This window comes from Pavona decussata, unplaced genomic scaffold (assembly GCF_977016875.1).
Source record: "Pavona decussata unplaced genomic scaffold, jaPavDecu1.1 SCAFFOLD_26, whole genome shotgun sequence".
NCBI lineage: Eukaryota > Metazoa > Cnidaria > Anthozoa > Scleractinia > Agariciidae > Pavona > Pavona decussata.
The window spans coordinates 1,061,759-1,077,500 of NW_028145449.1; the positions used below are offsets into that span (position 1 = coordinate 1,061,759).

Below are 15,742 nucleotides of genomic sequence, written 5' to 3' on the forward strand. Positions count from 1 at the left end.
AATAACTTGTGTCTTTAAATTGTTTTTCAATATTTTCTGGGATGAATATATGAATTAAACGAGGACGACAAATAATTTCAGGGTGCGTGGCTCCACAACTTGCTTCAACCAAAGAAGCGTGATCGTAATGTTTGTCACAATAACATTCGTAGGTACGTAGATACGAAGTGTTCAGGCAAAATGAAAGCGTATTTAAAACAAAAGAAAGAAACATAAAAAGTACCTGACCCTGCCTACCCTCTACCGTTTGCCGCCATATGTAATTAAATGTTAGAGAATGACAAATTTAAGACGCAAAGCGCAAACCCGGGCGATGTTTTATGTGCCAGGTCACTCTTGTTTTTGTATTGTGATAAGTTTGTGGTGTTGATGTTCGACATTAAGTTTATACTAAGGTCCTTTACTGAATGAGATCTCTGTTGTGTTCATTACTGACAGGAATTTCTTTGGCGCACCGGCCACTACAAGTTAATTTGCATTCTTAAGTGGTTGAATAAAACTCCCTTTAGAGACTAAGAAAAACGTTGACTGACTGTTCAAACGTCATCATAGAGGTTTCACCTTCTCTCTCACGACATACAAATTTTTAGTTCTCTGAATCTCTTTTTACTCCCAAATCATGCTAAAAAAAGAAAGGTAGTTTATTCCTTGGATGAACAATATTCAGTAAGTCTGCACAGCTGCGACTGTAGTTAAAAGATTATTCGCTGAACTGAAATTGAAACTTCCTCTTTAATGATGTAACTGTCATAAAGAGACTGAACCAAGTCTCCTTTTCTGTCATCTTCTCGCATATTCCTGTTATCTACCTTCCATAGAATGAATATTCTTGGGGCGTTAGGGGCATTTAAAGGTTGCGTGGTATAAAGACTTACAAAACAGCTTTTTTAACTAAATTGTAATTTTTGAAAATTAATACATTTTCAGTAAACTTATCCTGATCTTTCAAATTTCTTCTCAGCTTCCTTTCTGATAAATTCAGGTGCTCAAAAAATTCATAAGATAAATTAAAGTTCATGGAAAAAAGAAACGAGCATTAATGCAGTCCATATAGCCGAATGAGATGTATTGGCAAGGTAGCCTGGTTACCAGGACGTTTGCACTGTCGCGAAGAGAAAACAAGGACTGGGAACAAGGTTGGTGACAGAGTGAAAAGACCTGTAATCCCTGTAATAGGGATAAACTTATGAGGCGCTTAAGAGCATGCCCTCACCTGAAAACTTGTGTTGCTTGTCAAATTTTATAATTTCGTAACCTATTGTAATTAGCTGGCAGCGAAAAACTCCAATTAAAAATATGAAACATATAATGACTTGTGTCTTTAATTTTTTTTCAATAATTTTTTGGGATGAATATGAATTAAAGGAGGACGACAATTCATTTCAGCTTGCGTGGGTCTAGAACTTGCTTCAGTCAAAGAAGTATGATCATAATGTTTGTCACAGTAACATGATTGTGCTATGATTATATGAGTAGCACATGAAATCGTTGTTCCCTGAACTACAAATTAAACTTTCCTGTTAATTATGAAGTGATAATTTGTTTGAGCCCACCATGCTGGTTTGTTATATTTTGTGACCTGCGTTTATCGACTCTCCGTGCTGCATATTAACTGTATATCAATATTCTTATGCATTAAGTTATGATATCATGAACTTAAGGACATGGATTAGCTGTTGAATTATAGTCTTTGGAAATAGATAAAGTTGCTAAGAACTCATTTGAATGTTTCAGAATTTTTGTCGGTTGTTTTCTAATAAAACCCATTGCTTCAACTAAAGTTCATAACACGGATTCAGCAAAATTTGACAAAGTTAATTGACCTAAGTCGTCAATAAACTACCCCATAGTTTAACCTTTTTTGCCGAGCACTGCCGTAACATGGCGACAGCATACTCTTGCAGAAGACGTCAAAGGAATGTTCTAGCTTTTTAACGCACGTGAAGAGCTTTTGTTTTGCTCATGAAACATTTTGCTCTATAACATCTTCGTTATCGTCGCCGCCGTGTTTTCGTAAGGTCCCTAATATGTCTGTTGATGTACAGCAAATGTAAACAAAGAGAGCAAAAGATGAGTCAGAGAGTGACATTCCCGAAAATGAATTAAGATAGAAAAAATGAAACCAAATTTAACACAAACACAGCCGCAAAAAAAAAATTAAAGAAAAAGCAGCCTGACTCAACCTGTATGAGCAGGAACTTTCGGTTTTGTAATAATATAAGTTGCAAGAAACAAGAGTCTACCTATGTAAATAAAAAATGTAATAACTCCACATTGAACGTTTCCGTTAAGCCTTCGTGGAGGTAAACATCATAACGAATGATGAAGCTCGCTCAGGACACTGTCATATTTCGACCCTTAATACACGCAATATTTAAAAACGTTTATCAGTCAGATGACATTTGTATAATATCTTATTGAGTCGACATTTGTCGCCATACTAAATTAAATGTTAGAGAATGGCAATTTTAAGAGGCAAAGATCAAAAGCAGGGTGATTATTTATGAGCCAGGTCAATTATACATTTCTGTTGTCAAGTTTACACTGGGATCGTTTACATCATAAGAAAAGTTTGACATTCGTCTCCTTTGTCGAAAGCATACAATTGTATTTTCTCTTATTTCAGTGTTTTTGTAGCTCTGATATTAACCATACCATAATCGAAAAATAAAGGTAGTTTATTCCTTGGGAGCACAATTAAAATAAGCTTGCACAGGTGCGACAGTAGACAAAACATTCGCGGAACTGCAAATTAAAACTTCCGCTTTAGTTATGTAACAGTGATAATATGGCTGAAAACATCTCTCCTGTTTTGTCATATTTTCGCATCCTTCTGGCAATTACCGTTTACAGAAACATTTTTACTGTGAATAAATATTCTTGTGACCATAGTGCATTAAGGTTCTGTGGAATACGGGCTTCTAATAAATAGCGGATATTTCTAATGAATTGAATTTTTGAAAATTAACACATTTTCAATGAACTTCTCCTGATCTTTCAAATTTCATCTTAACTTCCTGTCTAAAAACCAGATGCTTATAAAAAATTCATAAGAAAAATTAAATTTTAAAGCAAGTAGTCATTGTAAATACTTTGAGCAGCGATACAAATTGAGCTCGTTTTGCGCGACAGTAACATGGCGTTAACAAACTTAACTGGAGATCCAACCCAAACCTCATCCGAAAACCTGGCGTGTTCAACAGAATTTACTGAAAAAGTCCATAACCATTTGATAGTCCATTTAACGCTAAATGGTTTTGTGGCCATTACCGCATTTCTGGGGAATGCTCTGATCCTAGTTGCTCTTCATAAGGAGACTTCACTTCATGCGCCGTCCAAACTCTTGTTCCGCAACTTAGCGACAACTGATCTTTGTGTTGGTCTCATTGCAGCACCTCTTTTTGTTACTTATCTTATATCTTCCCTGAACGAACAGTGGAATATTTGCCGCTACGTGTTTGCTGTTCTCAATATCACCAGCCACCTTTTGTGTTCAGTGTCATTGTTTACACTGACCGCCATAAGCGTGGATAGGCTTCTCGCCCTGTTATTAGGACTCAGATATAGACAAGTTGTAACTTTAAAGCGAATATATCGCATTGTAGTTGTTTTTTGGGTTATCTGCACTGCCGGAGCGACAACGTTACTTTGGAATCAACGTATAACCTCGTTGTATGTCTGCGTTATTGTAGGACTTTGTGTAGTCACGTCAATTTTCTCTTATACGAAAATTTTCTTTACTCTCCGTCATAACCAGATTCAAGCACAAGGTAGCGTTAATCAAGGACAACCAAGCCAAACAGTTCAATTGAACATAGCGCGTTACAAAAAAACGGTGTCCAGCGCACTTTGGGTGCAGTTAGCGTTAGCTGTTTGTTATCTGCCAGTTGCTATCGTGGCGGTTTTGCGCTTTCAGAGAGGAGTGTCGTCAGACATTTTCGTCGCTAGGTTTTATTCAGTAGCTTTGGCTTACTTAAACTCCTCATTAAACCCAATTCTTTACTGTTGGAAGATCAGAGAAGTGAGACGAGCAGTAAAGGACACACTCAGTGGACCTTTTTGTTGATCGAGTTAATTCTTACAATATTGTCTGGAAGCACGGTAAAATATAATGTTGACGAACCATTCTTTTTCAATTGGACTTTTGTGAGTTTTACATAATAGTAGAATGCTGCCTTTGTACATCGATTGGAAAGGAAAAGTTATTTGTAGGTAATGTGTCATCTAGACAAACGAGCTTTTTTAACTAAGGAATTCGACAGAACGTTGAGAAGTTTTCAATTAAGTCAACTAGAAGAAAAAATTAAGATTGCCTGGTAGTTAGCTCACAAAATTCAGGACAAGGAACGTTAGTACACCATTCTACAATCGAGTAATGATGGCAGAATTTAACTTAAGATTGTGAGGTTTTCGTTTTCGCTTGGTCAAAGCAAATCCATGACTTAAATATTAGAGTAAAATAAAGAAGGCATTTTTTGTTTGAAATTACAACTTCCGCGTTAAACAAAAGCATAATAATTGACAGTCCTGTGGCTAGTTGTTTCGGACATTAAAGCTGTATTAAAAAAAATTGTTTGATGATTTCTTTTTTCTTAAGATTTATTTTTAGTCGACGTCTCGTTTGACGCGCTAAAAATGAGAAACGGAGCGAAGGAAAAATGGGCAAAACTGGAGAAAACCAAACGTGGAAAGGAAAATTGAAGAGAAAAAGCCCCATAATTAGGTCAGCACGTGATCATATCTCATATGCCGCTACTGTTCACGTGCTCGATCATCGGCGTCAAATTACGGTCGATCCTCGTCATACACCAATTTATGCGAAGAATTAAGATTAACAAAAAAGAAATAAAGAAGAAATGTCCACAGTTTTAATCACACTTTGAAAAATCTAGGAGTCTATTAGATTCACACCAAGCGAATATACAGTTTAGGGTCAGATTTAGACCAATTTCCATGATAGAAAAGGAAATTTTCGGGCTTAAATGATACGAAGATAAGGAAGCGTTTAGTTATTAATTTCTTGCACGCGTTAAGGAATATTTGAATATTTGCTTGAGAGGACGCTTTTACCCAAATAACTGTGGTCCTTGTCATGTTTATACAACATTATTAATTAACTGGATTTTTAAAACTCCCAGTGAAAAATATGAAGGCGTTAATTAATTTGTCTTTGCCACTATAAGCATATCTCATAGTTGACAGTTGACATTCAGGGGGGCGTGGTTAGTTATTTTTGTTTGATGATATTTTTTTATAATTTGTTTTCAGTCTCTTGGTTGGACACTGATATACGACAAATGCAAACAAAGCGAGGAAAAAAATCAAATAAAATAAATACAAGAACTTAAGAGTCAGTTTTCAGGAAAAAAGAAAGGTGGACCAATGTACGCTTAGAGCCACGTCTAGTTAAACTACATATAGCCGAATCCAATGTAGCCTTGTTGCCAGTCTTTGCACTGCTCGAAGAGGAAAAAAGGGACTGAGGACAAGATTGGTGACAGAGTGAAAACATCTGTAATAGGGATAAACTTGTGACGCACTTAAGAGCATGCGCTCACTTGGAAACTTGTGTTGCTTGTCAAATTATAGCGTCATGGCCTCTTTTAATTAGCTGGCAGCACTTAACTCCAATTAAAAATATGAAATATATAATAACTTGCGTCTTTAAATTGTTTTTCAATATTTTTAGGGACGGATATGAATTAAAGGAAGACAAGAAATAATTTCGGGGTGCGTGGCTCCACAACTTGCTTCAATTAAAGAAGCGTGATCATTATGTTTGTCACAGTAGCATCATTTTAGAAGGATTATATACGTACTACATTAAATCGTTGTTCAGGCAAATCGAAAGCGAATTTAACACAAAAAAACATAACAAGAATCCTGACTATGTCTACCCTTTACTGTTTGCCGCCATATTTAATTAAATGTTAGAGAATGACAATTTTAAGACGCAAAGCGCAAAGCCGGCCGATGTTTTATGTGCCAGGTCAGCCGTTCGTTTTTATTATAAGTTTGTGGTGTTGTTGTTGTTCGATATTAAGTTTATACTAAGGTTCTTTACTGAATGAGATCTCTGTTGTGTTTATTACTGACAGGAATTTCTTCGGCGCACCGGCCACTACAAGTTAATTTGCATTCTTAAGTAGTTGAATAAAACTCTCACTAAAGACCATGAAAAACGTTGACTGACTCAATAAACTGTTCAAACGTCATCACAGAGGTTTTACTTTTTTTCTCACGACATACATAGGGCATTAAAGTTGCGTGGTATAAACACTTACAAAACAGATTTTTTGACTGAATTGTAATTTTTGAAAATTAATACATTTTCAGTGAACTTTTCCTGCATGATCTTTCAAATTTCTTCTCACCTTCCTTTTTGTTAAATCCAGGTGCTCAAAAAATTCATAAGATAAATTAAAGTTTAATACAAGTAGTCATTATAAATACTTAAGCAAAGGATCGATACAAATTCAGCACGTTTTGCACGGCAGCAACATGGCGTTGGCAAACTTAACTGAAGTTCCAAAGCAAACATCATACGAAGAGCTGATTTGCGCAACAGAATTTACCAGAGGAGTTCACAACCATTTGATAGTTATTTCAATGCTAAACGGATTTGTCGCCATTACCGCATTTCTGGGGAATACGCTGATCCTCGTTGCCCTTCACAAGGAGACTTCACTTCATGCGCCGTCCAAACTTTTGCTCCGCAGCTTAGCGACAACTGATCTTTGTGTTGGTCTCATTGTAGAACCTTTTGGTCTTACCTTTCTTATATTGTCACTGAAAGAACGATGGGATATTTGCCGCTACGTATTTGCTACTTTCAATATCACAAGTCATATTTTGTGTTCAGTATCTTTGTTTACACTGACCGCCATAAGCGTGGACAGACTTCTCGCCCTGTTATTAGGACTCAGATACAGACAAGTTGTAACTTTGAAGCGAATATATCGAATTGTAGCCGTTTTTTGGGTTGTCCCCTCTGCCGGAACGGCAATGTTACTTTGGAATGAACGTATAACCTCGTTGTGTGCCGGCATACCTTAGCACTTTGTGTAGTCACGTCAATCTTCTCTTACACGAAAATTTTCCATACTCTCCGCCATAACCAGATTCACGCAAAAAGTAACGTTAATCAAGGACAACCAAGCCAAACAGTTCAATTGAACATAGCGCGTTACAAAAAAAACAGTGTCCAGCGCACTTCGGGTGCAGTTAGCGTTAGTTGTTTGTTATCTGGCATTTGCTATCGTGGAGGTTTTGCGCCTTCAGAGAGGAGTGTCGTCACTCCTTTTAGTCGCTAGGTTTTATACAGGAACTTTGGTTTACCTTAACTCGTCTTTGAACCCGATTCTTTACTGTTGGAAGATCAGAGAAGTGAGACAAGCAGTAAAGGACACACTCAGGGGACTTTTTTGTTGTTCGAGTTAAATCTTACAATAATGCCTTACTATTTAATGCATCTATTAAAGCATGGTAAAATATAAAGCTAAAGTACCGCCCTTTTTCAATTGTACTCTGTCAGTTTTGTATAATAGTAAAATGCTGTTTTAAATAGATGGTAGTATGCAGTGTGCAGGATGTTTGTCCCATGAACTTAGTTTAATGGCCCTAGCTCCCACGAGTCTCCTGTAGCTCAGTAGTAGAACATCCGAACAAGTAATCAGAAGGTCTTAGGTTCGACTCCTGATAGGAGCACTCGGATTTCTTTTTTCCGAGTATGCCTGCGTCACTTTCTAGAATAATCATCATTCTCATAAACAATTGCGTTCGTCTAAAATCGTTATAACTCAGCGAGTGGAAGGCGAAAACTACCTAAAGGTATCAATTGCATGTGTCATCCAAACAAACGAGCTACTTTGATGAAGGAAGTCGACAGAAGGTTGGGAAGTGTTCAACTAAGCCAACTACAAGAAAAAATCCAAGCAAGATTGGCTAATAGCTAGTTTTCGAAATTCGAGAGGCCAAAATTAGTCCACCATACCACAATCCAGGGACGCAGACAGAATTTAACTTTTAATGAATTAAAATTGTGAGGTTTTCGTTTTACTTCGTCAAAGTAAATCCATCTCTTACTTGTTAGAGGGAAAAAAGGCATTTTAATTTTAATTTTACGACTGTTGAACAAAAGCTTAACAGTTAACAGTCATTGGCTAGTTGTTTGTAACATTAAACTAGTTGAATGATGCGACGAGGTCGAAGCGTTTAGTTATTTACTTATTGCATGCATTAACGACTGTTAAAACACTTGCTTGAGAGCACGCGCTCGCTCGAATAATTGTGTTGCTAGTCATGTTGATGCCACAATCTGTTTTTTTTTTTTTCGTTAACTGGCTTTTCAAACCTCCAGTGAAAAATATGAATCTGTTCAGTTAATATGTCTTTGCCGCAATAAGCATATCTCATAGTTGAAAGTTGACATTGAGGGGGCGTGGTTAGTTATTTCTGTTTGATGATGTTTTTCTATTAATTGTTTTCAGTCTCTTGGTTCGACACTGATATACGACAAATGCAAACAAAGCGAGGGAAAAAACAAATAAAATAAACACAAGTACTTAAGAGTCAGTTTTCAGGAAAAAAAAAGAAACTAGGACCAATGCAGGCTGAGAGCGATGTCTCGTTAAACTGCATATAGCCGAATTAAACGTAGCCTGGTTGCCAGTCTTTGCACTGTCTCAAAGAGGAAAAAAGGACTGAGAACAAGATTGGTGACAGAGTGAAAACACCTGTAATAGGGAGAAACTTGTGACGCACTTAAGAGCATGCGCTCACCTGGAAACTTGTGTTGCTTGTCATCAAATTATAGGATCATGGCCTGTTTTAATTAGCTGGCAGCACAAAACTCCAATTAAAAATATGAAATATATAATAACTTGCGTCTTTAAATTGTTTTTCAATATTTTTTGGGACGGATATGAATTAAAGGAAGACGAGAAATAATTTCGGGGTGCGTGGCTACACAACTTGCTTCAATTAAAGAAGCGTGATCATAAAGTTTGTCTCAGTAGCATGATTTTAGAAGGATTATGTACGTACTACATTAAATCGTTGTTCAGGCAAAACGAATGCGAAGTTAAAACAAAAAAAAAACATAACAAGAATCCTGACTCTGTCTACCCTTTAGTGTTTGCCGCCATAATTAATAAAATGTTAGATGACAATTTTAAGACGCAAAGCGCAAAGCCGGCCGATGTTTTATGTGCCAGGTCAGTCGTTCGTTTTTATTATAAGTTTGTGGTGTTGTTGTTGTTCGATATTAAGTTTATACTAAGGTCCTTTACTGAATGAGATCTCTGTTGTGTTTATTACTGACAGGAATTTCTTTGGCGCACCGGCCACTACAAGTTAATTTGCATTCTGAATTAGTTGAATAAAACTCCCACTAAAGGCTATGAAAAACGTTGACTGACTCAATAAACTGTTCAAACGTCATCATAGAGGTTTTACTTTTTTTCTCACGACATACATAGGGCATTAAAGTTGCGTGGTATAAACACTTACAAAACAGATTTTTTGACTGAATTGTAATTTTTGAAAATTGATACATTTTCAGTGGACTTTTCCTGCATGATCTTTCAAATTTCCTCTCAGCTTCCTTTCTGATAAATCCAGGTGCTCAAAAAATTCATAACATAAATTAAAGTTTAATACAAGTAGTCATTATAAATACTTAGGCAAAGCATCGATACAAATTCAGCACGTTTTGCACGGCAGCAACATGGCCTTGGCAAACTTGACTGAAGTTCCACAGCAAACATCATACGAAGAGCTGATTTGTGCAACAGAATTTACCAGAGGAGTTCACAACCATTTGATAGTTATTTCAGTGCTAAACGGATTTGTCGCCATTACCGCATTTCTGGGGAATACTCTGATCCTCGTTGCCCTTCACAAGGAGACTTCACTTCATGCGCCGTCCAAACTTTTGTTCCGCAACTTAGCGACAACTGATCTTTGTGTTGGTCTCATTGCAGAACCTCTTGGTCTTACCTATCTTATATTGTCACTGAAAGAACGATGGGATATTTGCCGCTACGTATTTGCTACTTCCAATATTACAAGTCATATTTTATGTGGTGTATCTTTGTTTACACTGACCGCCATAAGCGTGGACAGGCTTCTCGCCCTGTTATTAGGACTCAGGTACAGACAAGTTGTAACCTTAAAGCGAATATATCGAATTGTAGCTGTTTTTTGGGTTGTCTCCTCTGCCGGAACGGCAATGTTACTTTGGAATCAACGTATAACCTCGTCGTGTGCCGGCATACTTGTAGCACTTTGTGTAGTCACGTCAATCTTCTCTTACACGAAAATTTTCTATACTCTCCGCCATAACCAGATTCACGAACAAAGTAACGTTAATCAAGGACAACCAAGCCAAACAGTTCACTTGAACATAGCGCGTTACAAAAAAACAGTGTTCAGCGCACTTTGGGTGCAGGTAGCGTTAGTTGTTTGTTATCTGCCATATGCTATCGTGGTGGTTTTGTATCTTCAAAGAGGAGTCACGTCATACATTTTGGTCGCTTCGCTTTATTCAGGAACTTTGATTTACCTTAACTCGTCATTGAACCCGATTCTTTACTGTTGGAAGATCAGAGAAGTGAGACAAGCAGTAAAGGACACACTCAGGGGACTTTTTTGTTGTTCGAGTTAATTCTTACAATAAGCCTTACTATTTAATGCATCTATCAAAGCATAGTAAAATATAAAGCTAAAGTACCACGTTTTTTTCAATTGTACTCTGTGAGTTTTGTATAACAGTAAAATGTTGTTTTAAATAGACGGTAAGATAAACAATTGTGTTCGTCTAAAATCGTTATAACTCAGCGAGTGGAAGGCGAAAACTACCTAAAGGTATTAATTGCATGTGTCATCCAAAGAAACGAGCTACTTTGATGAAGGAAGTCGACAGAAGGTTGAGAAGTGTTTAACTAAGCCAACCACAAGAAAAAATCCAAACAAGATTGGCTATCACCTAGTTTCCGAAATTCGAGACAGCAAAATTAGTCCACCATTCTACAATCCAGGGACGCAGACGGAATTTAACTTTTAATGAATTAAAATTGTGATGTTTTCGTTTTACTTTGTCAAAGTAAATCCATCTCTAAATTATTAGAGGAAAAAATGGCATTTTAATTTTACGACTGTTAAACAAAAGCTTAACAGTTAATTGTCATTGGTTAGTTGTTTGTAACATTAAACTAGTTATGAATAAAAATGCTTGATGGTTTCTTTTCTTTAAATTTAATCAGTTCAGTCTTCATTTCGTTTGTTCTGCTGCAAATGCAAACGGAGCGAACAAAAAATGAGTAAAACAGGAGAAAACTAAAACTGGAAAAGAAAATTGAATAGATAAGGTACCATAATCAGGTCTTATTTAGGGCATGAGTAAGCGTTACTTAGCAACCAAATTACTTCAACACGTGATCATATTTCGTATGCCACAACTTTTCACGTGCTCGATCACCAGCGTAAAATTACAGTCGATCTTCATGCACCAATTTATGCGAAAAATTTAAAGTGGCAAAAATAAATCAAGGAGAACTTTCTAAGAGTTTTAACTTTGAAAGATCCATAAATTTAAAGGTAGATTCACAGGAAGCGAATGTCAGTTTAGCATCAAATAGGACTAATTTCCATGATTAAAAGGGAAATTTTCAGGCTTGAATGATACGAAGACGTCGAAGCGTTTAGTTATTTACTTATTGCATGCCTTAACGACTCTTAAAACACTTGCTAGAGAGCACGCGCTTGCCCGAATAATTGCTAGTCATGTTGATACCACAATCTTTTTTTCATTGACTGGCTTTTCTAAACTCCAGTGAAAAATATGAATGTGTTCAGTTAATATGTCTTTGCCGCAATAAGCATATCTCACAGTTGACAGTTGACATTCAGGGGGCGTGGGTAGTTATTTCTGTTTGATGATGTTTTTCTATTATTTCTTTTCAGTCTCTTGGTTGGACACTGACATACAACAAATGCAAACAAAGCGAGGAAAAAAACAAATAAAATAAACACAAGTACTAAAGAGTCAGTTTTCGGGAAGAAATAAACGTGGCCCAATGCAGGCTAAGAGCGATGTCTCGTTAAACTACATATAGCCGAATGCAACGTAGCCCGGTTACCAGCCTTTGCACTGCTCGAAGAGGAAAAAAGGACTGAGAACATGATTTGTGACATAGTGAAAACACCTGTAATAGGGATAAACTTGTGACGAACTTAACAGCATGCGCTCACCTGAAAACTTGTGTTGCTTGTCAGATTATATAAATTTATAGCGTTTTGTAATTAGCTGGCGGCACAAAACTTCAATTAAAAATGTGAAATTTATAATAACTTGTGTCGTTAAATTGTTTTTCAATATTTTCTGGGATGAATATGAATTAAAGGAGGACGACAAATAATTTTAGGGTGCGTGGCTCCACAACTTGCTTCAATCAAAGAAGCATGATCGTAATGTTTGTCGCAGTAACATTCGTAGGTACGTAGATACGAAGTACATTAAATCGTTGTTGAGGCAAAATGAAAGCATATTTAAAACAAAAGAAAGAAACATAAAAAGCACCTGACCCTGCCTACCCTCTACCATTTGCCGCCATATGTAATTAAATGTTAGAGAATGACAATTTTAAGACGCAAAGCGCAAACCCGGGCGATGTTTTATGTGCCAGGTCAGTCGTGCTTTTCTATTGTGATAAGTTTGTGGTGTTGATGTTCGACATTAAGTTTATACTAAGGTCCTTTACTGAATGAGATCTCTGTTGTGTTCATTATTGACAGGAATTTCTTTGGCGCACCGGCCACTACAAGTTAATTTGCATTCTTAAGTGGTTGAAAAAAAAATCCCACTAAAGACTATGAAAAACGTTGACTGACTCAATAAACTGTTCAAACGTCATTATAGAGGTTTCACCTTTTCTCTCACGGCATACAAATTTTTAGTTCTCTGATTCTCTTTTTACTCCCACCTCATGCTAAAAAAAGAAAGGTAGTTTATTCCTTGGAAGAACAATATTCAGTAAGTCTGCACAGCTGCGACTGTGGTTAAAAGATTATTGGCTGAACTGAAATTGAAACTTCCTCTTTTAAAATGATGTAACTGTCATAAGAGACTGAACCAAGTCTCGTTTTCTGTCATCTTCTCGCATATTCCTGTTATCTACCTTTCATAGTTCTAATGAATATTCTTGGGGCGTTAGGGGCATTAAGGTTGCCTGGTATAAAGACAGATTTTTTGACTGAATTGTAATTTTTGAAAATTAATACATTTTCAGTAAACTTATCCTGATCTTTCAAATTTCTTCTCAGCTTCCTTTCTGATAAATCCAACTGCTCAAAAAATTCATAAGATAAATTAAAGTTTATGGAAAAAAGAAGCGAGGATTAATGCAGTCCAAGATCCATGTCTCGTTTAACTACATATAGCTGAATGAGATGTATTGGCAAGGTAGCCTGGTTACCAGGGCCTTTGCACTGTCGCGAAGAGAAAACAAGGACTGGGAACAAGGTTGGTGACAGAGTGAAAACACCTGTAATAGGGATGAGGCGCTTAAGAGCATGCGCTCACCTGAAAACTTGTGTTGCTTGTCAAATTTTATAATTTCATAACCTGTTGTAATTAGCTGGCAGCGAAAAACTCCAATTAAAAGTATGAAATATATAATGACTTATGTCTTTAAAAACGTTGTACCCTGAACTACAAATTGAACTTCCCTTTTAGTTATGAAGTGATAATTATTCTGACCTGCGTTTATCGACTCTCTGTGCTGCATATTAACTGCAGATCAATATCTTTATGTATTAAGTTATCATATTATGAACTTGAGGACATGGATTGTCTGTTGAATTATATTCTTTGCAAGTACATAAAGTTGCAAAGAACTCATCCGAATGTTTCATAATTTTTGTCGGTTGTTTTCTAATAAAACCCATTGCTTCAACTTAAGTTCATAACACGGATTCAGTAAAATTTGACAAAGCTAATTGACTTTAGTCGTCGAGCACTGCCGTAACATGGCGACATCATACTCTTGCAGAAGACGTCAAAGGAATGTTCTAACTAGCTTTTTAACGCACGATAAAAGTTATAGAGTGCTTTTCTAAACATTCTTTTAGTAGGTTTATCCTAGCTGTCTGAGGAATCACGGTTATTCCAAGAAAAACTTTCCTATTACGGTGGGACAAAATCTCCTTAGATTTGCTCTGAAAGAAGTTATGAAAAGTTGATTGGAAGATGCACCGCGGGTATTATAATTATGTAGTTCATGCAGATACTAGTGAAACAGGTAAAGTTGTCGTGTTGCAAAATGTGCGTATCGTTGTTTTCAAACAGGTGGTGCAATGTCTACAAGACTGCGTCATGCATATGACGAAGATTACACATATGTATACCGACTGCGTGTACAAGCAAAGTTTTAAAAGAAGTAAATGGTAAGTACAATTGTTGCTGGAGCATTATTACTGACTTGACGGTTCGTGTGACTTTAGTCAAACGAAATTCAGACATAACGAAGCTTGTATGCATTTATGATGGCCGAAGTGTTTTAAGTGAACATTTAACAACGTTTTGTCGGAACATTGTTGGCATGATGGTTCGTGCGACTGACATCGAACAAAATTCAAACAAATGAGAGGCTGCCCGGCTGCCTCCTTTAACTCTATAGTTTTTCCAGGAAGCCACACCACCCACCCCCCCCCCCCCCCAACTTCTCTTTTTTGAATAATTAATTAAACGTAATAACTGTAATGTGACGAATGGGGAAAATAGAGGTTGTTGTTGTTTGATTTGCGACAGTGAGCTGTTACAATTGATTTAATAAAAACAATCATTGACAACCGAAATTGCAGAGGCTCTAAAGGCTCATTTCATGTGATTTGTATCAGGTTATATTTATATATATATTGTGTATATTTTTATCGTAGATCCTAATTTTTATTGTTACCTATGTTTATATCTTATTCTAGGGGATTTTTTGTGTAGATTGCTTCAATTTTTTATTTTAGAGGACCCCCCTGAAAACCACCTTTAAGTATTGGAGGCCTCCTCTTAAAAGATGTATTTTATTATTTTATTATTATTATTATTATTATTATTATTATTATTATTATTATTATTATTATTATTATTAAAAAACTCCAGCACAATTTCATACGTTGACAAAGTACGCTTTCAAGACACACCCTAAATAAATTACATGTTCTCAAAGAATGCACAAACCAAGTAATAGCTGACAACATTTATCCGCTAAGTGTACAGTATATAGCGTGTCTATACACGAACACGCTTAATAACATGACCATCAACTCTAATACTAAAAGTGTCAACAAGGAAAGCCTTCCATAAGTTATTTATTTTTTACATTGCTTTATTACTCAGGGCTCCCATTGATAGCAGGTCCGTTATAAATATATTCATAAGGGATTACCCTGTTTAAATAAAGGTGTTCAGTTTTATGTACATTGTTCTCAAGTGTCACGAGAGTAATTTGTGATGAATGAGTCTAATAAATCCACACTTGCTTCTCTTTTGTAATTTTGTTACGATATTAATAAACGTCTTCGTCACTAACAGATTATTTTGTGGTTCGTCATTTCAATATCATTATATCCCATTTTGACAACATAAATAAGACAAGTTTCTCTCTGGGAAGTCAAGAGGGGGCAGAAACCAGGGCTGCAAATTTAGGAGACACTAATTACCGTGTGATAAGACCTTGGACTTATTTCC

General features: G+C 36.4%; 2 protein-coding genes across 2 annotated transcripts in view; one reads left to right on the plus strand and one right to left on the minus strand.

The window, feature by feature from the left end:
- Window positions 1-9,727: 9,727 nt before the first annotated feature.
- LOC146485419 (adenosine receptor A3-like) lies at window positions 9,728-10,666 on the plus strand. Its single transcript, XM_085103281.1, has one exon. The coding sequence runs from the start codon at window positions 9,728-9,730 to the stop codon at window positions 10,664-10,666; it is 939 nt and encodes a 312-aa protein (XP_084959407.1).
- A 4,444-nt stretch (window positions 10,667-15,110) lies between these two features.
- The window catches only part of LOC146485420 (phospholipase ABHD3-like), a 15,569-nt gene continuing 14,937 nt past the window's right edge, over window positions 15,111-15,742 (minus strand). Inside the window, exon 9 of the mRNA XM_085103486.1 lies at window positions 15,111-15,742. This exon is cut by the window's right edge and continues 1,490 nt beyond it. The gene's annotated coding sequence lies outside the window, so the exon portion shown is untranslated.